The sequence below is a fragment of the Xenopus laevis genome, chromosome 7L, assembly GCF_017654675.1.
Source record: "Xenopus laevis strain J_2021 chromosome 7L, Xenopus_laevis_v10.1, whole genome shotgun sequence".
In the NCBI taxonomy this organism is placed as follows: Eukaryota; Metazoa; Chordata; class Amphibia; order Anura; family Pipidae; genus Xenopus; species Xenopus laevis.
The window spans coordinates 3,539,069-3,566,312 of NC_054383.1; the positions used below are offsets into that span (position 1 = coordinate 3,539,069).

Genomic DNA, 27,244 nt, shown 5'->3' on the forward strand with positions numbered 1-27,244 from the left:
TGCAGTGGGCAGCTTTATCTCATTAAGGCATGTCAGTTACGTGTTGTATAAAATACCCAATAAATACAATACAGTACAATGGGAAGGTAGGTGTAAAAAAAGAAGAATTCTGATTAAAATAAGTCCAATCTAGGGCTTTGTACATAGAGGATTGATTACTATCAAATAGGAACAGTGTGAAAAGATAATTAATTATATCTCATGTTGTCTAAGCCTGACTTCCCTTCTCTAAATGCAAAATGGTATAGCTCAGCACTCTGTCATTGCTGGAACTTCTTCTCCCTGCTTGTTCCCATATATTAAGTATAGGCTCCTCTACTGGGTACATGTTCAATACGTGCCCTCACTACCTGTGTATTTATACCATTTGTGTGGCCTTCAGGGGCCTTACATTAGGGTAACAGTCACCCTGCTATAGTTCCAGGGGTACCCAGGTCACAAATAAGCACTGACCCCAAATCTCCCCCTAACTGACCTTCAGACTGGGCCCCCTTAGCTCATAACAAGGTTACAGATATATAGAAACATTGGGGTAACAGTCACCCTGCTATAGTTCCAGGGGTACCCAGGGCACAAATAAACACTCACCCCAAATCTCCCCCTAACGGACCTTCAGACTGGGCCCCCTTAGCTCATAACAAGGTTACAGATATATAGAAACATTGGGGTGTCACCCTGCTATAGTTCCAGGGGTACCCAGGATACAAATAAACACTCACCCCAAATCTCCCCCTAACTGACCTTCAGACTGGGCCCCCTTAGCTCATAACAAGGTTACAGATATATAGAAACATTGGGGTGTCACCCTGCTATAGTTCCAGGGGTACCCAGGGTACAAATAAGCACTCACCCCAAATCTCCCCCTAACTGACCTTCAGACTGGGCCCCCTTAGCTCATAACAAGGTTACAGATATATAGAAACATTGGGGTGTCACCCTGCTATAGTTCCAGGGGTACCCAGGGTACAAATAAACACTCACCCCAAATCTCCCCCTAACTGACCTTCAGACTGGGCCCCCTTAGCTCATAACAAGGTTACAGATATATAGAAACATTGGGGTGTCACCCTGCTATAGTTCCAGGGGTACCCAGGGCACAAATAAACACTCACCCCAAATCTCCACCTAACTGGCCTTCAGGCTGAAAATATAGAGATTTTAGGGTAATAGTCACCCTGATTTAAGGTCTATATCAGTAGTTCCGTAGGGATGTCCCTTCTGGTTGACTTTGGAGGAGTCTCAGCTCTGAAAGTCCGGCTTGATGGTTGTTGGGGTGAGACATGGGGTGAATATGTATTTGCTGTTCTAGATATTCTTGGCTGTTACTCCATGTTCTCCAATATCCGTAACCATATTATGAACTAAGGGGGCACTGACCAGAGTTTGAACTGATAATGTCAGACGACAATTGTTCTATGTAAATTGGTAATAAATGAAGAACAACAATTCACAGGAACCTGTTAAAAATAAAAGGAAGAGGTTTTATACAAAGACTTAAAAACAAAGGAAACAAAGTGAAATCAAAAAGCAACAAACAAATGTACAGAATCTTTTTCAAATACACGGCATTCCCAGAATCCTTTGGGGTCTGGAATGTGACACTGCAGTGACAAAACACCCCCTTTAGAGACCAGAGAACAGTATTTATTGTTATTTCCTTTGTGAGAGTCCGGAATATTTAATTCTGAATCTTGTACTGTGAGTTCGGAGTAACAGAAGAGGGCAGGAAAGTGAATATTATAATAATCATATATATATATATACTTTTTCATTTGGTTTTGTACAGGTCCATCAAAGAGAATTCGGCTATAACCTCAGAGCAGGGAGAATAGTGATCAATAGTGAGTGTGTCGTGGCAATGGTGAAAAGCAATGGGCAGAGGCTGGAGAGACTTTCGGAAGAATCTTCGGTGGAAATTTGGTCCATAATGTTATTTGTCCCACGAGTCTGCTGCAAAAAAAAAAAATAGAAAAGTGAGTGGAAATAAGAGTTTTGAACCCCTAAACATCTATTTATGTCACTGGAATGGGTCTTTCCACCTTGATTGAGGTATAAGGGAGCCAGGAGAATAAAGGTGTAGTAGTTTGGGTGCTAGAAATACCACTAGTAGATGAGGACTTATAATAACTTCATACGTTTACAACAGTATTTTAGGTTAAAGGGATACTGTCGTGGGAAATTTTTTTTTGTTTTTTAAAAATGAATCAGTTAATAGTGCTGCTCCAGCAGAATTCTGCACTGAAATCCATTTCTCAAAAGAGCAAACAGATTTTTTTATATTCAATTTTGAAATCTGACATGGGGCTAGACATATTGTCAATTTCCCAGCTGCCCCAAGTCATGTGACATGTGCTCTGATAAACTTCAATCACTCTTTACTGCTGTACTGCAAGTTGGAGTGATATCACCCCCTCCCTTTTCCCCCCCAGCAGCCAAACAACAGAACAATGGGAAGGTAACCAGATAGAAGCTCCCTAACACAAGATAACAGCTGCCTGGTAGATCTAAGAACAACACTCAATAGTAAAATCCAGGTCCCACTGAGACACATTCAGTAACATTGAGAAGGAAAAACAGCAGCCTGCCAGAAAGCATTTCTCTCCTAAAGTGCAGGCACAAGTCACATGACTGGGGGCAGTTGGGAAACCCCATGTCAGATTTCAAAATTGAATATAAAAAAATCTGTTTGCTCTTTTGAGAAATGGATTTCAGTGCAGAATTCTGCTGGAGTAGCACTATTAACTGATGTGTTTTGAAAAAAACATGTTTTCTGATGACAGGATCCCTTTAAACCCTCATGCAGAATTAATGGATCATCAGAGCAGTATCACAATAGCAAGGCTTGAAGGTAAAAATGATATTAGAGTAGACATAGGGTCTTGTGTGACCCACCCAAAGACATTCTTTTTTACATCTTCATTCTACTGTTATATAAAGAATCCCTGGTCCCCTCATAGCCCTTATTGTATTCACCCATCCTGGCAAGTCCTGTCCCAGTGAACACCTATTAAATCTAGCCCTGGTGGTTACATCTAATTGCTGGTAGGATTCTGCTTGGATATCAGGTTTTCTGATGAGACTTAAAAGGCAGAGTCCATTGCTGGGATTGTGGAAGGAAGGTCATCAGATGACAGTTTTGAACCTGTTTCCGTGAAAATCTATAACATATAGAACTGTCTACATCTAATTGTTGGCAGAAAGGTTCAGGGATATCAGATCCTCTAGATGACAGTTAATGGTCACTCAGCAGGATTTCTGTAATTAGGCCATTCCATGAATAACTATCACAGTCTTCTTCTCTATGAATGCCTTGCCATGATTAAGCAAGAGTCAAGGAGTCTACCTCGTCATAGATTGGCTCTTAAATGTCTATTGATGAGTCTGCTCTTGGGCATCTTCTTCTCAATGGATGTAGGTCATCTCACCCAACTTATCCACATCTACTGCACATGAAGTACTTCTGTACAAGGCTACACTGTCTGGGTCAATATGGAGATTGGAGAAGGTCCCCACTAAGGGAAGGGACGATGATCATCTCACGAGGGTGAGTAATAGGTCATAAATCAGCCGGGGGGTCTCTATCTAATCACAAACAATCAGGAACAATTACAAACAGAACCCATAAGGGGGATACAATGCTTGCGCTCAGGGCTGCCATCAGGGGGCACAGGGGGGACAATTATACCAGTCCCTGTGGTTTTTGTAAGCGCTAAGGGGGGCCCGGCCATGTTGCACTTCCTGGATTACCCAGGCCCCCCTTGAGTCACAGAAGCAGCACTGGAGCCACTGAAAGGAGCCAGAAGCTGATGAAAGCTGCGAAAGGAGCAGAAAGCAGCTGATTGGAGCCAAAGTCGGCGAATAGAGCCAAAGAAGACCTTTAAAGGTACACACCACTGAACACCAATTGTCCTATAGGGAGGCCCTGGCCACGAGTGTTTTTTTTTAAGTTATAGGGAGGCCCTGGCCACGAGTGTTTTTTTTTAAATTATAGGGTGCCCTGGCAGCCATGTTTTTTAACTTGAACAGGGGCCCTGACCACCAATGTTTTTATATAACTTGTGGGGGTGACTGGCTACCAAGGAGGAAGGAAGAAGGAAGCCCAGGCCACCAATATTTTTATAGAGAGGGCCTGATCACCAATGGATTTTTTTAACTTTAAGGGGGAACCTGATCACCAATAGGTGTGGGGGTAGGCTTTTAATGTAGTGGGGGATCTGGGCGTGGCTTTGGGGCTGGCCAGGGACCAGAAAATGTTTTCGTTTGGGGGCGCCATTATTTATGATGTCGGCCCTGCTTGTGCTTCAACCAGTTCCAAAACCAGACTTTATGGGTCAGCTGATGTCAAATCTGACCCTTACAGTGTGTCTGGTTATGGAACTGGTTGGGTAACCATAGTGTGACTATCCCTGTACTTGTGAGACTATTACAACAGATCCAACAATTTGTAAATGATATTGAGTACTAACCTCAACAACACAAATTTGAGGGTCTTCAGAAACATTCGATTTGCTTTTCTGTGCCTAGAACAAAATAGAGGGAAACAAGTCATTAATTGAGACGCTAGAATCTTTTGATTAGCGTCAGACACATGCCACCAGCCGCTGGCACCTAATGGAGAGGATTCCTTTGTACCGCGGCCCTTCGGAGATACACAAAGCATTACTGGCTATAGGATTTTCATTTGAACTATTGAAATTAATTACATAGCTAAACACAAAGAATAAGCTAGCATGATTAGTTATATTAATTAGCTGGAACAGTCTGTTGGCAGCTCATTATATCTGCCAGATGATATATTGATGTAGTAGTGCGGGACTCGGAGGATATTATTTTTGTTGTAGTTAAATGGCTCACGTTGAAGCAGATGCCGTAAAGCTCTAGACACTTATTGCTCTGTGTGTTGCTGTGGACAAAGGAGAGTTTTTTTGAAGAAGACGAGGTGCCGTCTTTGAAGAAGTATCTGGGGTAGAGTATCTTTCCATATTCATACAGATCTGATACATGGATGGAAAGATACGCAACACCCTAACCTCCGTGATTTTACCTTTAATTTCCATTTAAGTACATAATGCTTTTGCACCTGACCAACGTTTTTTTAAAGGCTTCATTTGATGCACCTGACCAAGTTTTTAGGCTGATGCAGAGTGAACTTAGAACTAGGGATGCACCAAATCCAGGATTCGGTTCGGGATTCGGGCAGGATTTGGATTCGACCGAATCCTTCTGCCCGGCTGAACCGAATCCTAATTTGCATATGCAAATTAGGGACAGGGAGGGAAATCGTATGACTTTTTGTCACAAAACAAGGAAGTAAAAATGTTTTCGCCTTCCCATCCCCAATTTGCATATGCATACCCATATGCAAATTAGGATTCGGATTCAGTACGGTATTCGGCTGAATCTTTCGCGAAGGATTTGGGGGTTCGGCCGAATCCAAAATAGTGTTACTTAGAACTCTTGTGCATAGTTCTTGGTTAATATACACTATAACCCTAACCCTAACCATAACCCTAATCCTAACCTCCGTGATTTTACCTTTATGTACATAATGCTTTTGCACCTGACCAAAATTTTGTTTTAAAGGCTTTATTTCACGCACCTGACCAAATTTTGAGGGTGATGCAGAGTGAACTTAGAACTTGTGATCTTGGTAAATATAAGGCAACACCATAACCCGAACCCCAGTGATTTTACCTTTAATTTCCATTTAAGCACATCATTATTTTGCACCTGACCAATTTTAAGGATGAATTTAGAACTCTTGCACCAAATTCTTGGTAAATACAGATCTACACCATAACCCTAATCCTAACCTCAGTGGTTTTACCTTTAATTTCCATTTACGTACATAATGCTTTTGCACCTGACCAAATTTTTAGGTTAATGCAGAGTGAACTTAGAACTTGTGAGCCTGGATCTTGGTAAATATAGGGCTACACCATAACCCTAAGTGTTTTTTACCTTTAGTTTCCAGTTACATACATAATGCTTTTGCACAGTTTATTAGGCTGCTGCAGGATGAACTTAGAAATGTAGGTCTCTTTTTTCTGAACAGCTGAACAAGCCAAGTATCTAGGATAGAGCATCTTTGCAATTTCATACAAGTCACAGATCAGAGCTGACGCATGGAAAGATGCGCCCCCCCCCGAGATACTTGGCTCCCTCTGCTCTTGTGAAGCCACCGGTCCATCATTAAATGCAGTAATAAGAACAACAACGCATCTTTCTTTTGAGTGTTTACCAAATAAAAGTGTCGCGGGGCCATTTTTCCCCATTAACCTTCACATCATGGATACTCCAGCGAGATAATATTTATTATTTATGAGCCTATTTGAGAGCCGGTATCATTGTGATTGCAATATTGATCCTGCAAGTGGTCACATTTGTTGTCGACGGTGAGCGCCATAATAGACACTCGTGTTCTGCTTTCGTGCAGTAAGCGGGTTAATGTGTTCTGTCTGGTGTCGAAAAATTAAATAATAAGGGAGAGACCTCAGATTTCTTATTGAGTTTGGTTTAATTAGACACAAACCTTTCCCACTGTTGTGAAAGATTATTATTTACAAAAGTCTAGACGCCAGGGCTTTATGCGCAATTCTCTTGCACCCAGTTCCCTATTGCAGCACATAGAGCACTAGTTTCCCTTCTTGGGAGGAGTAAAGTATAAGAATCTCTTACCCCAATCTCTGCCCCATAACACTGTGATGCTTGTGCTCAATAATGAGAATAACTAATACACAGGAGAATGCAATGGGAGGTAAAGTGATAATAAATAATCTCCTCTTATACTGTAGTGATACAACATGAGTAGATTTTGAAATATTCCACCCTATAAAATATACACGGGCACCCAGGTTGGTGGCCAATAGCAAAACAGCTTTATATGGCACTTGCATGATGCATTTATTCATAGCGCCCAAAACCATTTAAATATTGGGATTGTTTACTCCACTAGTATGTACAGGTATGGGAATTGTTATCCAGAATGCTCAGGACCTGGATTTTTCTGGATGAGGGGTATTTTCGTTATATGGATCCCTATACCTTGAGTCTACAAAAAAATCATTTAAACATTAAGAGGATTATTTATCAAAGTCCCATTTTATCTCAGCATTTTCTGCTGCAAACTCCGATCAAATCCACTTGGGTTTTTTACGCTTATTTATTATTACATTTTCCCGAAAATTTTATTTGCAGGAAAAAAAAAAATCAGATTTTCAATTTTTGGGGGATTTTTCAACCGAAAACTCAGATTTCTTATGCATTGCACGAAACCCAGCGCACATCAAAAAAATAATTGGGTCTTCTCCCATTGACTTATATGCAGGCCCCAGATGCTGGATTTTCTAGTTCGGACTTTTCCATCCTCGGGGTTTAATAAATTCCGAAAAAAAATCATGATTTTTTTAAAAGTCAGATTTTATTAAAAAAATCAAGAATTTTTCATGATTTTTGCATTCGAAGTTTAGTAAATAGCCCCCTAAATAAACTCCAGGATTCGGCCAGGATTCTGCCTTTTTCAGCAGGATTTAGATTTGGCTGAATCCTCTTGCCCAGCGCATCCCCAATAAGGATTAATTATATCTTAATTGGGATCAAGTGCAAGTTTCTGTTTTATTATTACACAGAAAAAACACACACACAAAAAAAAAATCATTTTTAGAATTTAGAATTATTTTTTATGGCGTCTATAGTCTACTTTCCTTCTTGTAATTCAGAGTTTTCTAGATAACGGATCTCATACCTGTACTGTGTGTTGTCATTCCATGGAACAAGCTATACAAAGATTGGACCTAATATCTTGTATATGGATTGATCGAAAAACTGGGATTCTGAGGGTGGGTCTCTCAAACCCTTCATTAAATCCAGCAGGAAGGCCAGATGTAGGGGTGAGTTGCACCCCCATTCCTACGTACCTCCCCCATTCCTTTGGGATAAGAAGAGGAGGTGGGACTTAATCCCTAAAGCCGCTGTCTGATTGGTCAGCATTACCTTAATTTCTGGGAAATCCCCTTTCCTGGTGCTTTGGGATCCGAAGCTTTCGGACAAGGGTTCCCTACCTGCACTCTACTCATCTACAGCTTTACTAGAAACATAAGTATTTTCTCTTGGCTGAGGTGACTAAAACATTCAAATTTAATTTCACTAATTATAACAAAGCTGCTCCTCAGATTTCATTATATTTTAGTGTAAGAAAATATATCTGGAAATGATTCCTTCTCCGGCAAATGCAGCGCTGCTTTGTATAACTTAATGGGGATTTTATTCTCTCTTTTATGCTAAGTACGGAACTTTAATATGCATTTAATGCACGCAGAATAAACCCTTGCTTTCCAGCGCATTATAAACACCGCGAATTGGACGTTTGCGAGAACAGACACAACGTTTCAGCTGCTGAATACTAATGAACTCACAATGTCAGTGTTTGTTACTCAGTATCACTTGTGTACGGAATGGGCTCCTGTGCCAAAATCCAGCATTTTGTATTTGCTGAAATTCCACAGCTAATGTTTAAAGCCTAAACACAGAAAGATACACAGACAAAGAGAGATAGACAGACACAGATAGACATACACAGGAGAGATCTAGAGATAAAGAGACAGACATAGAGAGAAAGATAAGACAGACTTAGAGAAATAGATAGACATAGAGAGAAAGACAGGTAAAGAGTAAGACAGACAGATAGACAGAAAAGACATAGAGAGATAGACAGACTCACATAGACACAGAAGATAGACAGAGATAGGCAGACAGACATAGATAGAGAGACAGACATAGACAGATAGATAAGACAGACATAAAGAATTAAAGATAGAGAAAGAGATAAGCAGATAGAGAAATTGGTAGACAGATAGACAGACATGAAGAGAGAGAGACAGACACAGAAAGAGACTGATAGAGAGATAGAGGCAGAAGATAGACAGAAAAGACATAGGGGTAAATTTATCAAAGAGTGAAGTTCCGCCACTAGAGTGAAATTCCGCAGCTCTCAATTCATTTCTATGGGAATTGAAAGTTCACCCTTTGATAAATACGCCTATAAAAATCCCATAGAAATGAATGGAGAGTGGCGGAATTTCACTCTAGTGGCAGAACTTCACTCTTTGATAAATATACCCCTTAGAGAGATAGACAGACTGACATAGACACAGAAATAGATGGACAGAGATAGGCAGACAGACATATATAGAGAGACAGACATAGAGATAAAGAGACTGATAGACATAGAGTAATAGATAAGACAGACATAAAGATTTAGATAGACATAGAGAGATGAGCAGATAGAGAAATTTGCAGATGAACCTTGACAGAGAGACAGATATAGAGATACAGAGAGACAGACATAGATAGACAGACAGATATAGACATATAGAAAGAGAGACACACAGAAAGACAAGTGAGAGAAAGAGAGAGTGAAGGAATGTTCAGGACATACAATAAGACGCACCCCTCAAATTGAGACCCTAGACATCAGACATTGACAATCCTCTAACCCAATCCTCAGCCCCATGCACAAAATCTATTGACTTTTACTTCAGGACTCCAGGGTTCATCAGTTGCCAGGAGTAAAAATGGCCGCCTGTGTCTCAGGGATTTCACATCGTCATTATTCATTCCTACACATTGAATGGGTATTTTATTGAATGAACATAATGTCTCTCAGTGACACATAGAGACACGATAAAGAGATATTTGTTACCGCTGTGTAAATCATTAGCAACAGAAATAAATTGGTCCCATTGTGTCATTTTGGAGAATTCGGATCATCAGTTACTTGGGTTCAGGATATTGATTGGGCGACACGCAGACACATTTGGGAGAGTGAAAGAATAAAGTAGAAAAGAGAAGCTCAGGCAACAAGGAGAACAGTAACAAGTCCAGAGATTTGGGGAGAGGAGAAATATAGAAGGGGAGAGAAGAGGGAGGATGGGGGAGAGTAAGGCCAAACAGTTGGGGGAGAAAAGGAAAGGAGAGGGGATGAGAGACAGAAGGAGAGAAGGGAAAGGGGGTTAGGGAGTAGAGAGACAAATGGAGGAGAGGAGAAATATAGAAGGGGAGAGAAGAGGGAGGATGGGGGAGAGTAAGGCCAAACAGTTGGGGGAGAAAAGGAAAGGAGAGGGGATGAGAGACAGAAGGAGAGAAGGGAAAGGGGGTTAGGGAGTAGAGAGACAAATGGGGAGAGGAGAAATATAGAAGGGGAGAGAAGAGGGAGGATGGGGAGAGTAAGGCCAAACAGTTGGGGGAGAAAAGGAAAGGAGAGGGGATGAGAGACAGAAGGAGAGAAGGGAAAGGGGGTTAGGGAGTAGAGAGACAAATGGGGGAGAGGAGAAATATAGAAGGGGGAGAAGAGGGAGGATGGGGGGAGTAAGGCAAAGAAATATAAAAAGAAGGATAAAATGTTGAAGGAGAAGAGAAAGACAAAACCAAAGAGATGTGGGTAGCGAGTGACATTGGATGATGCAGAAAGTGCAGATATTGAGGTGCCAATCACAAGTCACAAGTGATCTCGGTGTCTCTCCTGTCGCTGATATAAAGAGCCAATCAGGTCTGACACTGCGGTTGGGCATCTAGTTTGCTCCTGGCTGAATTGTTTGGGGGGTAAATATCTCTGCCCCCCCCTTCTGTGTGCAACTAAATGACTCTTAGGGGTTCGGACTTGGCAGATCACTATTTGGACATTAAGGATTTGCCTTCAGATATGAAGATGCTGACTCTGCATATTTATTTCCATCTGCTTCAATTTCTGCACATTCAGACATCCGTCTCCAAACACATTGGCACCGACCCTCCGGCACCGGGATCCAGAAATGAAAAAAAAAAAAAACAACAACTTTGCAGTTTTAGGATAAAAATGACCCAAATGGCTGTTTAACACCGGAGAGGCATTTCCGACTCTGTAGCCCAATTATTACAATGTCGGAGCGAGAGGTTCAGCCCTGACTCAGGGTGACAGTTGTTGGCTCGTGAACTTTAAAACTGTCACAAACATTTCCTGGTTAAACAGTTCCCTCCATTCATCCCAATTGTGACTACTGAGTGTCACGCCGCTGTTTATAGGGAGAAAGTGGCTTTTCTGTCCCCCAGTCTGACTGTATTTAACACACGACAGCTACAATTATTATAAAGCTCAACCCGAAGCAGTTTTTTCCCTCATCTGTACATTTGCTTTAAACCAAAACAACTAACAAAACACACTAAATGTAATTGTCCATAGCTTAAAGGGGAACTCAACCCAAAAACCACACTACACTAAAGGAGGCACCAAGAATTGCAGTGAATTGCCGGCTCCAAGCATTGGCCTCACCTGAATCTCTCATATGATAGCTGCAGGGATTATTTTCTAAAGTTCTCTACTGCACAGTTTATAAGGGGACAATGGATGCCCTTTCATAACACTGGGGGATAGGAGACCCAAAGGATTGCAGTGTCTTGCAGGGTCTAAGCATTGATGCCACACAGATCTCTCACATGGTAGCTGCAGGGGTTATTTTCTCAAGTTCTCTGCTGCACGGTTTATCAGGGGACAATTGATCCCCCTTCAGTAATTCCTTGCTACATAACACTGGGGGATAGGAGACCCCAAGGATTGAAGAGTTGCAGGGTCTAAACATTGATCCCACACGGATCTATCATATAATAGCTGCAGGGGTTATTTTCTCAAATCCTTTGCAGTATGGTTTATCTAGAGGACAACGGTTCCCCCTTTAGTAAACTCTAGTTACATAACACAAGGGGGGTAGAGGACTACAAGGATTACAATGAGTTGTAGTATCTAAGCATTGATCCCACATAGATCTCTCACATGGTAGCTGCAGGGGTTATTTTCTCAAGTTCTCTGCTGCACGGTTTATCAGGGGACAATTGATCCCCCTTCGGTAATTCCTTGCTACATAACACTGGGGGATAGGAGACCCCAAGGATTGAAGAGTTGCAGGGTCTAAACATTGATCCCACACGGATCTATCATATAATAGCTGCAGGGGTTATTTTCTGAAGTCCTCTGCTGTATGGCTTATCTAGAGGACAACGGTTCCCCCTTTAGTAAACATAACACTAGGGGGGTAGAGGACTACAAGGATTACAATGAGTTGTAGTATCTAAGCATTGATCCCACATAGATCTCTCACATGGTAGCTGCAGGGGTTATTTCCCCAAGGATTGCATTACGTTGCAGTGTCTACGCGTTGATCCCACACGGATCTCTTATTTGATAGCTGCAGGGGTTATTTTTTCAGGTTCTCAGCTGCAGAGTTTATCTAAGGGACAACAGATTTTTCTTTACTAAATTCTAATTCCATTACACTGGGGGGACACCAAGGACTGCAGAAAGTTGCAGGCTCCAGGCACTGATCCTACATAGATGGCAGCTGCAGGGGTTACTTTCTCAGGTTCGCAGCTGCACTGTTTATCTGAGGGACAGCAACATAGTAATATGTAGTTACATCACGCGGGAAGGGAAACCATGGAGCTGCAAACATTGATTGCACATGGATGGCAACTGCAGGGGTCATTTACTGATGCTCTCAGCTGCAGGGTTTATTTAAAGGACAACAGGTCCCTATTTGCCTTTAAAATATTAAGCACAATCTATTGCACAATAGATTATAGATGAATAGATGTTTTGTTTATTTGATGGTGAATTTCAGGTCCTATTAATCAATCAGTATGAATCCCCTTTCCCTTCACCCAAGGAACTTACATCTCACATGGGTGGCACCAGAAGTTTTTAATGAGACACCTTAACGAACACATGTCATTTATCCCTCAGGAACTCAACAAATTCACACACTTTTTTTCTCTCTTGAATCTGATGGGATTTCGTCATACTGGGGGGGGGGGGGTGCTAAGATCACAACATTATTATCGTTCCCAAGGGTTCATTTTGCCCCCTCCTTGTAATTGGCGCCCCAGTGCCCCATTATGTCTATGGTCTCCATTGGTATCTTGTTTCCGATATGTGGATGCTGCCATATTGCTTCACATCAAAGCTTGGAAAGATCTCCTGTAGTATTGAAAGACCTGTCACTCCTTCCTACGACCAATGAGAAGTCAGTGCATGGTTCCCGCCCCCTTTATTTGGGTTTTATTATTATTTTATTAACATGTATTTATATAGCGCCAACATATTGCATAGCACTGTAAAGTCAATGTGATTATATAACTAAATCACATGAATTATATACATAGAACATATGGAGTTACATACATCACAATCAACACCGGTACAAAAGGTGAGGAAGGCCCTATGCAGAAAGAGCTTACACTCTAAAGGGAAGGGAGTAATACACAAGGTGTGGGAGTGGGCAAGATCGAATTAAGTGGGTGAGAAATGTGGTACTGTATGTGGTGTTGTTACCACTATGCCCCTGGTACTTATGATTATAAGGCTAATAATACAGAAATGTGTTGAAAATAGGAAATCCTCCAATTAAATCAGTTTAATCAATAAAATTATAAATAATAACGATTCAAATTTGGATGAATGTAACACTCGCTGACTATTAATCCTACTATTTGCTTTACAAATGTAATTTCCAATATATAATATAACACCGGCATGCTATATAATATTCTTTATATATATATAATATAATATAAAGTTGTAGCATTATGATGTGCTCTATAAAGTGTATTGCTGGCAATGCTGTGGGGAGAATCCATTAGAGATATCAGTCCTGGTAAAACAGCACAGACCATGTATATTATTCATATTTCTTCATTGTCCCTGAAATTGTTTGACTCCCTGGATAAGGGAAACGCTGATTCTGCAGACTCACAGCCACATATCATTAGATATAAGAAATTGTACTGGTGCGTGAGAGGCATTTATTGGGTAGCTGGGATAGACAGACTTATTCTGCTGAAACAAAATGAATATGGGATTTAAATGCCTTTTAATTTTCCAGACTCGGCAGAACATTGGAAGTGAAGTTTACCTGTAAGTTGGCACAGGCTGGCTGCCCATTGTGTGTTGGGATTTCGTTGCTGAAATGGAGCAGGTCGGTGACCCTCGTTTTGGGTTTATGACTGGCAGGGGGCGGAGATGTTGTGCTTTGCACTGGTTGGTCGGGCTGTAGCCTCACGTCGGTGCCATTGCCAAACGCCTGGATGGCATTTTCTGAACAGGAACAAATGATAATGATAAATATTGTTGCTACAAGAGAATGTAACCACAGACATATAATTGTATGGGACACTGATATTAGCTGAGAAGGTTTTGCCCACTGGATCCTTCTCCCCTTTGAATACAAAGATTCTCTCAGCAACAGTACATTGGCCTCAGTTCAGAAGTATTGACACATTGGAAGGAGAAGAGAGAATGGAAGTTGACATGAAGGCTGGAGAATGAGCAGGAAGAAGTAAAGAGAGATGAGAGAAGGAACTGTGAGGAGGTGGAGGAGAATGAATGGAGACTGAGAGAAGGAGCAGAGGAGGTGGAGAAGGGACAGAGATTAGGAAGGAGATTGGAGGTGGCACAGAGGAATCGGAATCAGGGAAGGAACTTGGAAGAAGATTAAATGGACAACAGCAAAGTAGGTGGATATAGAATGAATACCAAAGAGAGTGCTGGGACGAGATGGATTGGGAAGAGAGATTGGAGTAAGAGAGGGTAGAAGGGGGATAGGGAAGGGACATCAGGTAAAGTGATACTGACTCAAAAAAGTATTATTTTCAAAGCATTAATCTACATTAAAAGTTACCTATAGGTCATGTTGATCGTTTTTCACTGATAGTTCTGCTTTTATAATTAATTGTTCCTAAACTTGACTGTTTTGTCTGACTGTCCCATCTCAGCCTGTCAGTTAGAGTTACTAATACTAATGGACTCCTTCTGCACAAATATGGCAGCCCCCTCATACAGGAACATGGGGGTAAGAAAGGGACATAAAAGCATCTGGCACATACTTTTATGATAAAATGATCAATAGTATACACAGACAATATTATGATCGATATAAAAAAGGTTATTTACTGGTGTCAGTATCTCTTTAAGGAGTTTAGAGGAGGTACATAGAGAACAGAGATTGGAAAAGAAGCAGTGAGGCGTTGGAGAGGGAACGGAGATTACAGAAAAAGCTGGAAGAGGTGGAGAATGGGAATTGGGGCAGGAGCTGGGAGATTGCGCATAGGGAGAGGAGTTTGGAGGTTGAGAAGGGATGGAGATTGGGAAAAGGAGCAGGAGGTGGCAGAGAGGGAGACCAGGGAAGGAGGTTAGTAGAGGGATGATAGAGATTGGGTAAGGAGCAGTAATGAGGTGGAGTAGGTTCAGAAAAAGAACTGGAAGAAGGTGGAGATAGAATGGATATCAGGGAAGGAACATAAAGAAGATGTAAAGGTAATGGAGATTGGGGAAGAAAATGAGAGGAAGGAAAAAAGGCGGGGGGAGGACATGTGGAGAGAACGTATTTTGTTGAGGTAAAATACACCACACCTGGGCACAGATAATACATTCTTGAACCCCTGGCTGATGCCTGGCACTGCAAATTGTTTTTTGGTTTTGGGATCTGGAATTGATTTCCCTTTTCTGACCAGCCGGAATATAATTACTGCTACAAAATCAATGATAAAAGTTCCCATTGAGGAAGTTTAAAGGGTAAGGATGGCAGCAATTTCCCAGAGATTGTGTTTGGAGTCAGAGTAAATTACCTGTGTTTCATTTGAATTCTCCTCCGCTAAATGAATAAAACACGGATCAGCTCATTCAGATATTCCAGATTTATATTGCAATAAGCATTGCTTTATAGTACTATACAAGGGAATTCTCTGCATTCTGCTGGAGGGGGGTTAGAATGTGGGGACAATGGGCCCCCCAATGGCACAAATGCCAAACAGAAAAATGTCTGAAATCCATTGGTTGGAAGAAAGATTATACAGTATTTTTAATGGACATGCCAGTTATTTTTAGCCTGTACCTTGTAAAGTAGGACAGAAATAACTGACCCGGCCCTCATAGAACAGGCCTAGTCCCTGCCGGAAACTGTGGGTGCTCCCCTCGCTCCCCTCATTACAGCCGCAAATGATAAAAAGATATGAGGGGTGGTGGGTGGAGAAGCTTGCAACTGGGGGGATGCGACTGGGGTGGGGGGCCTGAACTGTGGTGGGGAGCTCCTAAGGTGCTAGCCCTGGTGGGTCCTGGGTACCCCTCATATAACATTGCAGCTAACAGATATGTTTTTAGGCTCAATTAAGACCTATTTGGTCAGCAAGACTGAGTGCTGCTGGCTGTCAGGCTATGGGAGTTTGTGGTCTGGGTGGCCCCCACACATTTCATGGTATATTGTAGCCCCCAGGCATTCCATGACAGCCCCCCACCCTATGCCCCACACAGATTTTATCATTTAAAGACCCAAAAAACACATACTGAGGCAGATGTTATCTTTGAAGAAGGTTAGAAACTTGAGGCAGTCGTCAATGTAGTTTCCACTGTTGCTGCAGTTGCACCAGGGGGAGACACTCAGACTGTTGGATCCAATGTAATTGGGGGTGATCCCTGTACCTGGAAAGCAAGAGAATATTCTGATATAACACACAGCGTGGAGGAATCTGATGCTAAAGCTGCCAGTGGCTGCACATACGTGTTTGTATCAAGAGACATGATCTAAAGGTCTAACACCCAATTAACAGCATTAATGATGATTATTTTCTCAGCAAATGAGAAGGACCAACAAAGGCAACGAGATTCATTAAAAAAAAGAAATGACTTCAAGAAGACAGGAACATGAGTAAATATACACAAAGACTCTAGTGAGAAGATTTCTACTGGATGGAGCAGGTTACAAGCGAGTATCCCTCAAAACTAGATGCAGATGCATTAGGGCATGATGAAGACTGCAGGACAAGAAGATAAATGTAGGCCAATGGGGACCATAAGGAAAGATTGTTATAGTGGGACATGATGGTGACAGTAGGGCAAGATGGAGACAATATAGGACAAGATGGAGACAGTAGAGCAAGATGGAGACAATATAGGACAAGATGGAGACAGTAGAGCAAGATGAGATAATATAGGACAAGATGGAGACAATATAGGACAAGAAGAAGACAATAGAGCAAGATGGAGACAATATAGGACAAGATGGAGACAGTAGAGCAAGATAGAGACAGTAGGACAAGATGGAGACAGTAGGGCAAGATGGAGACAATGTAGGACAAGATGGAGACAGTAGAGCTAGATGGAGACCGTTGGGCAAGATGGAGACACTATAGGACAAGAGGGGACAGTAGGGCAAGATGGAGACATTATGACAAGTTGGAGACAGTAGGGTAAGATTGAGACAGTAGGACAAGATAGAGACAGTAGGACAAGATGGGAACAGTAGGGCAAGATGGAGACAACATAGGACAAGATGGAGACAGTAGAGCTAGATGGGGGCAGTAGGACTAAATGGAGACAATATAGGACAAGAGGAGGACAATAGGGCAAGATGGAGACAGTATGACAAGATGGAGACAGTAGGGCAAGATAAAGACAGTAGGACAAGAAGGAGACAATCTAGGACAAGATGGAGACCGTAGGACAAGATGGAGTATGACAAGTTGGAGACAGTAAGGCAAGATTGAGACAGTAGGACAAGATGGAGACAGTAGGGCAAGTTGGAGACTGTAGGACAGACTAGTAACAGAAGTGTTTAAAGACAGTCAACTACAGTATGCAAGTTTGGGATCTCTAATTACTAGTATAAGTTAAGCAAATGGACATTTCCGCTAAACAAGAGGTCCATTACCAATGAGGCCAGAGTAGGCCAGCAGACATTCTGCGTAGTTCTCCTTCAGGCACCCACTAGGAGACCGCGGCTCGGGCTGACAGTCGGTGAGGAAGTCGGCAAGGCGAGATCTGGAACAAAGAAGACGATACTGAGAGAGGAAAAAACCCATAACAGAAACAATGTAACAGCTTGTGGCAAATGAAAATCTTTTCTTAAACATTAAAGTGAGTTTCTTTCTAAATGATAAATAATGGCCTCAAGGTTAGTAACTGTCAGTTTTAAGGTCCACCTTGGCTCACATTCACACAGACACTTACATTTTAAAATATTTTTGGGCAAATTAAAAAATCCTTTTTTAAAATTAAATGAAATTCAGTTTCTCAGCAACCCTTCAGAGCTCTGGGTCTTAGCACATGACCAGTGATATACCCAGCACAATAACTTTTTTTTAAAGGGTAACTTCACCCAAAAACAATTTTTTTCCATAATGAAAGAAAATATCATTCCAAGCACCTTCCTGGTATCCATTCATTCCTCATTCTTACTGGGCTCATAAATATTTGTAACTGGCGTTGCTATTAAAAGCAGCATCAGCGTTATGGTTTCTCTTCTCTGAACTGGTGGTTCTGACCCGTGAAACAATATAACAGAAGGCTGGAGAGGAACTGACATCTGACTCATGATTTTAGCAGCATAAAACTGTTAAGATGTTACTACGGGAGCTGGGAAAGGTGGGGCAAAATAAGGTGATTGACGACATATTAAAGTTCCCCTTTAATATCAAGTGATTGAGGTGCAGTTCGTTATGAGAAAGCTCTTCCGTTTAATTGCCCTGCCCCCAGATCCCACCAGGAACCTCACAGTGGGCAGATAATCTCAATGTATAACACACACAATCCCTGGCTTGGATCATGATTAATGGCCTCTCCTTCCAGTAGGGAGTCAGGGAATTCAACTCCCCGCTACACAGAGCTGGGCCTGCCCTTAATCACACTGCAATGGATTCAGACTTATCTTCCTAGAACAGCACTCAGGCGCCCAGTACCGAATACTGAATAAAAATAATAATAATCATAATAATAAGAGCGGCTTGAGTGATTGTTACATTGAGATGGTACATGGGGTGCTGAGATGTTGCAGCATGGAATTAAAGGGGAAGAACACCCTTTAAGAAAGACAAATGATTAGGAGTTGATCTCTTTTAACAGACTTAATTTAATGCATTGAGCACAGCTTGTGGCGCTGTTCTACTGAAGCCTGTGGAAAAGGATCAGCCTCCCAGCTATAGTGGTGAGCGCTGGTACTGCAAGTGGCCATGAATGAAGGAGGAAGTGCAAATACCTCTGTTTTGGAGGAAAAGGCATTAGGAACTACAAATTACATTGGATAAAAATACAAGGTGATAAAGGGGGCATAGAGATAGGCAAAGTGGACCTTAACTGCTGGCAGAGCTTGGGGCAAAATAGACTTTGTAGTGCAGTTTTGGAACCATCAGATTTGCTTTATCACTGGAAAAATTATAGCCCACTTTTTATTCCTGGATGGGGAAGTCTCCACTTCCTTTCTGACAAAACACAGCAGCTCCACCTTGCTTTACAGTATGAATTTAGGCAGATCATGGGCATGATTTTTTTGCGGCTTTGCTGAATTAGGGTGCGGACAAGGCTGCAGTTTATTTTTTATTGGGGCCCGATTCTGCAGCCTATGGGTCCCAGGCAACCCGTGGGCTAATAACCCGCTGTGGAATGGGGCCCTGCTCGATGGCATCTGTGATCCGAGGAGGGTTTATAGGGCCATGGGTGCTTCCAAGGTGCTTGGCTTTGTTATTATTCGATAATTAGATCTGGACAATGAAACAGACAATTCCATTCCCAAATCTCATTCGCTTTTACATACCATAAAGCAAATGCCCATTATCTGGGGGGGATTTCATTTAGTTCTTGGCAGGAACCTGCACCCAATGTCTCCCAATGGCCAACCTGTGCCCCACCGACAGCTCCGGCTACTGGGCAGGGATGGGCAGGGAATTCAGGAGGGATTAATGACCCAGATTCTGCTGCAGGGAGAGAGTGAAGTGGCCCCTTATTATTGCATTAAATTCCTTTTAGCTGATCAATGTCCTTCCAGGGGAGAGACAGAGAGCTCAGCCTGTCACTTGCCCTTGCGGTTGGTCTTTTTTACTGTAATCGTAAAAAAATTAATTTATATGAATCTACCAGTTGGGCCAAAGGCACCCAGACTATAGGCCAGGAGTGGGTCTCAGTACCTGGTTCTCCACATCTCCCAGTAACAGTTATAGGGGATGCTGGGGGTTGTAGTTTAACTTAACTCAATGGGTGCAAAGGGGAGGGTCTATAAATGTTATTGCCCCCTGTGATGTGTCCAGTTATGCAGCCTCCCCCAGAAAGGATTTGCCTTGAATCAGGCCGACTCCTGGTCCAATGGGCATATTGGGACACCTGTTTGGCTTCATGGGGAGCTGCTAGTTGAGGAACAAGCCACGAATAGTTCTGCGTGGGACCAATTTATAACTACCGACCCGAAACCGCAGCCCACATAATTACCCACTTTGATCTGCTACCCCACCCGCAACCCGCTGACTATCATTAAACAGGAAGTGATGTTGCAGCAAACCGGAAGTGATATCATCAAAAGTGGGCGGGGACAGACAACGTTTTGTAAAATATTAAAAGGAGTAAAATATAGACAATATCACATAAGATAAGAAATTTAGATGAGACCCACAACCTGCAGACCCGCATTTATACCCACACCCGAAAATCCTCCCCTCATCCCACAGGGTACCCGACCCCCTGCAGGACTCCCCTCACCTGCCCCACAGGTCCCTCTATCACATTAGAGTCAGTTGAAGGGGGAGAGAAGAATGACAATCTCTGTTTTTGCTGCTCCTGGTCTCCTGTTGCACACTGGCACCTGAGCAAAGGTCCTCACCCCATGGCAGGAGTAACCCTATGGAGCCCACACACATATTCACAGTGTCCCAGAGCCACGATATCCCCACGGCCTCATCTGAATATGCAAATAGGCTTTCTGCCAACATGGCTGGGGCTTTAACCCTTTCCATGCCAGGGGATTTCTGTCCCGTGAGATTGTCCATTTCTACTGCACGCACAGCATGTAATGGGTTAAACCTGTTGTTGGTCAGTACCTGATTCAAATGATCTCTTAACCACTTGTCTCCCTTGCTGTTGCTGCTCAGGACAAAGATTGAAGGTCCCTATCTTGCAAACAGGCCTGGATTTGTGGGCATGGTGGCAAAATGTTGGGGGCGGTGGCCGCAACTGAACCTGTCCCCAGCACACTCCGAACCTGGCACCCCCACATCTGAACCCGCCCACCAATGCATCTGAATCTGCCCACCACCGCACCTGAACCCGCCCACCACCGCATCTGAACCCGCCCACCACCGCATCCGAACCCACCCACCAATGCACCTGAACCCGCCCACCACCGCATCTGAACCCGCCCACCACCGCATCCGAACCCACCCACCAATGTACCTGAACCCGCCCACCACCGCATCTGAACCCGCCCTCCCAGTGCCAGCAAGAGGAAGAATTGCAAAGGAGGCGAGTAGAGGGACTTTGCGAGAAGGATGGGGGGGTTCTGAAGGGTTGGGGGATGCAGGCATACCTCCCAACTGTGCCATTTTTTCCAGGACAGCCACGATTTTGACAGCTCAATAGTCAATTGTCTCTTGGCAGAGAGCCTAGAAGATGTGGCAGGTGCACTTAGATACATTTGTTACATTTTCAGATTAAAAAAAGAAACAATTGTAACAATTTAAGATAAGCAGGGTCTCTTGGGGAAACTGGTTTGCATCTTAAAGGGCAAATTACCTTCATTGTTATTACAAATCTGTAATAACACATAAAAACCACAGAAATGTGTTCAAACTTTCATAACTTGCCAAATTTTGTAAAATGAACATGGTAATTAGGGGGTGTGGCCACAAAACTGGGCGTGGTCAAAAATGTTCGCACTCTTCATGGGTATATCTTTTTGTCCCTATTTCCAAAATGTTGGGAGGTATGTGCAGGGGATGTGTGAGCGGGTCGGGGTGAGCTGGCTCAGGGCAGGGAGGTGTCTGGCCTAGGGGCGCACCTTTTAAAATCCAGCCAAATCCCTAAACCAGAGCTGCCCAGACATTGGGGAACACATATCAATGGAAGTGGGTGTGGCCTAAAGGCCCATGTGGATGATATATGGGTTAATGTATGTACACCGGCCTATAGAATAATACGTGAGCTTTCCTACATCTGTGACCTTGTTATAGGGGGGGGGCAATCTAATATTTGACTGTATGGGGGGCATAAACCCAAGTCTGTTATAAACAAGCAGGTCGCAGTCACGCAGTGCGTTTCGGATTTCCTCCCCAGCTGGAGGACCCCCACTGTATCACTGACAGGTGCCGACAGCACAGAAGGCTCTGACCCCCCCCCATTACATCACGTCCCTCTCCCAATATATTTACAATGACACAATTGTTGGCCGGACGGAATATAAAATCTGGTGTCCAGGAGGGATGAGGACATTCTTGTCTCTGCCAGTTCTGCTCTTTTTCTCAGCCCCCCAACATGTGTCTTCCCATAGCCCGGCCTGTCCATTGACTTAACACTGAGTCTTTTTATTATTTTTATTATTATTATTATGAGCCGAATCTGAGAGCTGGGAAATCAATTAGAGGAACTGGATACAGGGGCCCCTGCGTCACTTCTTGCCTTCCAATAGGCTTTAAGTCTCTTTGGCACCTGTGGGAAATGTATTAACGCACCCACAGATGTCTCCCATCCCCTGTTAAATACCTTGTATGTGATTATCTCACTGGGTGACATCTGGGGTCAGGAATCTTCCACCCAGGGCAAATGCAGGATTCTCATGGGGGGATTACAACCCATGTTTTGTTATAAATTGATTGTATATTAAATAGAGTTACAGTCCTTAGTTACACTCAGGCCTAGGACCCCAGCACCCAAGAAAGCACTCTTACCATTAAAGGGATTGTTCACCTTTAAATTTACTGATAGTATGATCTAAAGAGGGATATTCAGAGGCAATTTCCAATTGGTTTTAATTTTTTATTGTTTTTGAGTTATTTAGCTTTTTATTCAGCAGCTCTCCAGTTTGTAATTTCAGCCATCTGGTTGCTAGGGTCCCGATTATCCTAGCAACCATGCATTGATTTGAGTAAGAGACGGGAATATGAATAGGAGAGGCCTGAATAGAAAGATGAGTAATAAAAAGTAGCAATAACAATAAATGTGTAGCCTCACAGAGCATTTGTTATTAGCAGTGTTTTACTTGCCCTTTAATCCCTCTACTTTTCCCTTCAGATTTAGGAGTGAACGTGAAGGTAACACATAACCTCACAGATAAAGGCAATATACTGCTTCATCTTGTACTGTCATCTCCATCATACCCTGCTGTCTCCATCTTACCCTACTTCGACCGTTTTGCTCCACTATCTCCATCTTGCTCTTCTGTCTCCATCTTGTCCTACTGTCTCCATCTTGTCCTACTGTCTCCATCTTGCCCTACTGTCTCCATCTTGTCCTACTGTCTCAATCTTGCTCTATCATCTCCATCTTTCCCTACTGTCTCCATCTTCCTCTTCTGTCTTCATCTTGTCCTACTGTTCTATCCCATTAACTCAGTCTTACCCTACTGTGAACATCTTGCCCTATTTTCTCCATCTTGCCCTACAGTATCTATTTTACCCTACTGTTTCCACCTTCCCCTACATTCTCCCTCTTACTCTAGTGTCTCCATCTTGCCCTACTGTCAACACGTTGCTCTCACGTTGCCATCTTGCTCTTATGCAGCCATATTAATGCAGCAATAACAATATATTTGTAGCCTGACAGAGCATTTGTTTTAGCAGTGCTTTACTTGTCCTTTAATCCAGCCTTACAGAGCATTTGTTTTTTTAGCAGTGTTTTACTTGCCCTTTAATCCAGCCTTACAGAGCATTTGTTTTTTAGCAGTGTTTTACTTTGCCTTTAATCCAGCCTTACAAAGCATTTGTTTTTTAGCAGTGTTTTACTTGCCCTTTAATCCAGCCTTACAGAGCATTTGTTTTTTTAGCAGTGTTTTACTTGCCCTTTAATCCCTCTACTTTTCCCTTCAGATTTAGGAGTGAACGTGGAAGTGACACATGACCTCACAGATAAAGGCAACACACAGCTCCGTGCCCTAATTAGCCCCATTAAATAATCCCTTCCTCTCCAGAGCTCTCGTGCGTGCAGCTTATTTAATGCTTGATACAAATACCGTATGAATCACATGATAATCACATTAATTGCTTTGCTCTTCCGGGGATCTGGTTTGAAGTTTATGATTTTTCCTGACTTCTGCTCGTTTGACATAATTCTCAGGGTTTCACTGCTGAACCATCAGGGAGGATTTGTCACAGGCCTCGAGCACTTGCAAAAATCATATTCCTTATAAATATTCACCCCCCCCCCCAGCCGACAGTTTCTGTAAATTGATTAATTTGCCCTCCCCCACGATAACAAAGTCTTTTCACTTAAACAGTAAAACTATTATATGTGATTTGTATTCACTGTAAATTATCTCATTAATGTGCTGATTAATCCAATATCCTACAGTGTCACCCCCATATCATATACACACAGACAGTAACTGTATAATATATAGACACCCCCCATATCATATACACACAGACAGTAAGTGTATAATATATAGACACCCCCATATCATATACACACAGACAGTAACTGTATAATATAATAGACACACCCCATATCATATACACACAGACAGTAACTGTATAGTAAATAGACCACCCCCATATCATATACACACAGACAGTACTGTATAATATATAGACACCCCATATCATATACACAACAGACAGTAACTGTATAATATATAGACACGCCCATATCATATACACACAGACAGTAAGTGTATAATATATAGACACCCCCATATCATATACACACAGACAGTAACTGTATAATATATAGACACCCCCATATCATACACACAGACAGTAAACTGTATAAATATATAGACACCCCCATATCATATACACACAGACAGTAACTGGTATAATATTATAGACACCCCCATATCATATACACACAGACAGTAACTGTATAATATATAGACACCCCCATATCATATACACACAGACAGTAAGTGTATAATATATAGACACCCCCATATCATATACACACAGACAGTAACTGTATAATATATAGGGACACCCCATATCATATACACACAGACAGTAACTGTATAATATATAAGACACCCCCATATCATATACACACAGTAACTGTATAATATATAGACACCCCACATATCATATACACACAGACAGTAACTGTATAATATATAGACACCCCCATATCATATACACACAGACAGTAACTGTATATATATAGACACCCCCATATCATATACACACAGACAGTAAGTGTATAATATATAGACCACCCCCATATCATATACACACAGACAGTAAGTGTATAATATATAGACACCCCCATTCATATACACACAGACATAGACATACCCCATATATATACACACAGACAGTAAGTGTATAATATATAGACACCCCATATCATATACACAAGACAGTAACTGTATAAATATATAGACACCCCCATATCATATACACACAGACAGTAAGTGTATAATATATAGACACCCCATATCATATACACACAGACAGTAAGTGTATAATATATAGACCCACCCCATATCATATACACACAGACAGTAAGTGTATATATTATGACACACCATATCATATACACACAGACAGTAAGTGTATAATATATAGACACCCCATATCATTACACACAGACAGTAACTGTATAATATTATAGACCATATCATATACACACAGACAGTAACTGTATATATATAGACACCCCCCATATCATATACACACAGACAGTAAGTGTATAATATATAGACACCCCATATCATATACACACAGACAGTAACTGTATAAATATATAGACCCGTATAATATATACGACACAAGACAGTAATCCACTATAATCAGACACCCCCCATATCATATCACACAGACAGTAACTGTATAATATATAGACACCCCCCATATCATATACACACAGACAGTAACTGTATAATATATAGACACCCCCATATCATATACACACAGACAGTACTGTATAATATATAGACACCCCCATATCATATACACACAGACAGTAACTGTATAATAATAGACACCCCCATATCATATACACACAGACAGTAACTGTATAATATATAGACACCCCCATATCAATATACACACAGACAGTAACTGTATTAATATATAGGACACCCCACTATCATATACACACAGACAGTAACTGTTATAATATATAGACACCCCCATATCATATACACACAGACAGTAACTGTATAATATATAGACACCCCCAATCATATACACACAGACAGTAACTGTATAATATATAGACACCCCCCATATCATATACACACAGACAGTAACTGTATAATATATAGACACCCCCATTTCATATACACACAGACAGTAACTGTATATATATAGACCCCCCCATATCATATACACACAGACAGTAACTTATAATATATAGACACCCCCAATATCATATACACACAGACAGTAAGTGTATAATATATAGACACCCCCATATCATATACACACAGACAGTAACTGTATAATATTATAGACACCCCCATATCATATACACACAGACAGTAAGTGTATAAGTATATAGACACCCCCATATTCATATACACACAGACAGTAACTGTATAATATATAGACACCCCCATATCATATACACACAGACAGTAAGTGTATATATATAGACACCCCCAAATCATATACACACAGACAGTAACTGTATAATATATAGACACCCCCATATCATATACACACAGACAGTAACTGTATAATAATATAGACACCCCCATATCATATACACACAGACAGTAACTGTTATAATATATAGACACCCCCATTCATATACACACAGACAGTAAGTGTATAATTATAGACACCCCCATATCATATACACACAGACAGTAACTGGTATAATATATATAGACACCCATATCATATACACACAGACGTAAGTGTATAATATATAGACACCCCCATATCATATACACACAGACAGTAACTGTAAATATATAGACACCCCCATATCATATACACACAGACAGTAACTGTATAATATATAGACACCCCCATATCAATATACACACAGACAGTAACTGTATTAATATATAGACACCCCCATATCATATACACACAGACAGTAACTGTATAATATATAGACACCCCCCATATCATATACACACAGACAGTAACTGTATAATATATAGACACCCCCATATCATATACACACAGACATTAACTGTATAATATATAGACACCCCCATATCATATACACACAGACAGTAACTGTATAATATATAGACACCTCCATATCATATACTAATGGATTAAAAGGAAAACCCTATACAGTAAATAC

The 27,244-nt window shown here is 41.7% G+C and overlaps 1 protein-coding gene across 2 annotated transcripts in view; it reads right to left on the reverse strand.

Annotated features, from left to right (window-relative positions):
• Positions 1-1,030: 1,030 nt before the first annotated feature.
• Positions 1,031-27,244, reverse strand: part of LOC108696016 (GDNF family receptor alpha-1) — an 89,153-nt gene continuing 62,939 nt past the window's right edge. Inside the window, exons 5-9 of one of the 2 annotated variants that reach the window (XM_018224991.2) lie at positions 17,727-17,836; positions 16,364-16,498; positions 13,938-14,119; positions 4,467-4,520; positions 1,031-1,947 (exon numbers count right to left, since the gene is read on the reverse strand). In XM_018224991.2, coding sequence (XP_018080480.1) covers positions 1,807-1,947; positions 4,467-4,520; positions 13,938-14,119; positions 16,364-16,498; positions 17,727-17,836 — 622 coding nt within the window. In that variant the 3' untranslated portion in view covers positions 1,031-1,806. Of the gene's footprint in view, positions 1,951-4,466; positions 4,521-13,937; positions 14,120-16,363; positions 16,499-17,726; positions 17,837-27,244 lie in introns of both variants that reach the window. The other variant, XM_018224990.2, reaches the window with a different exon arrangement.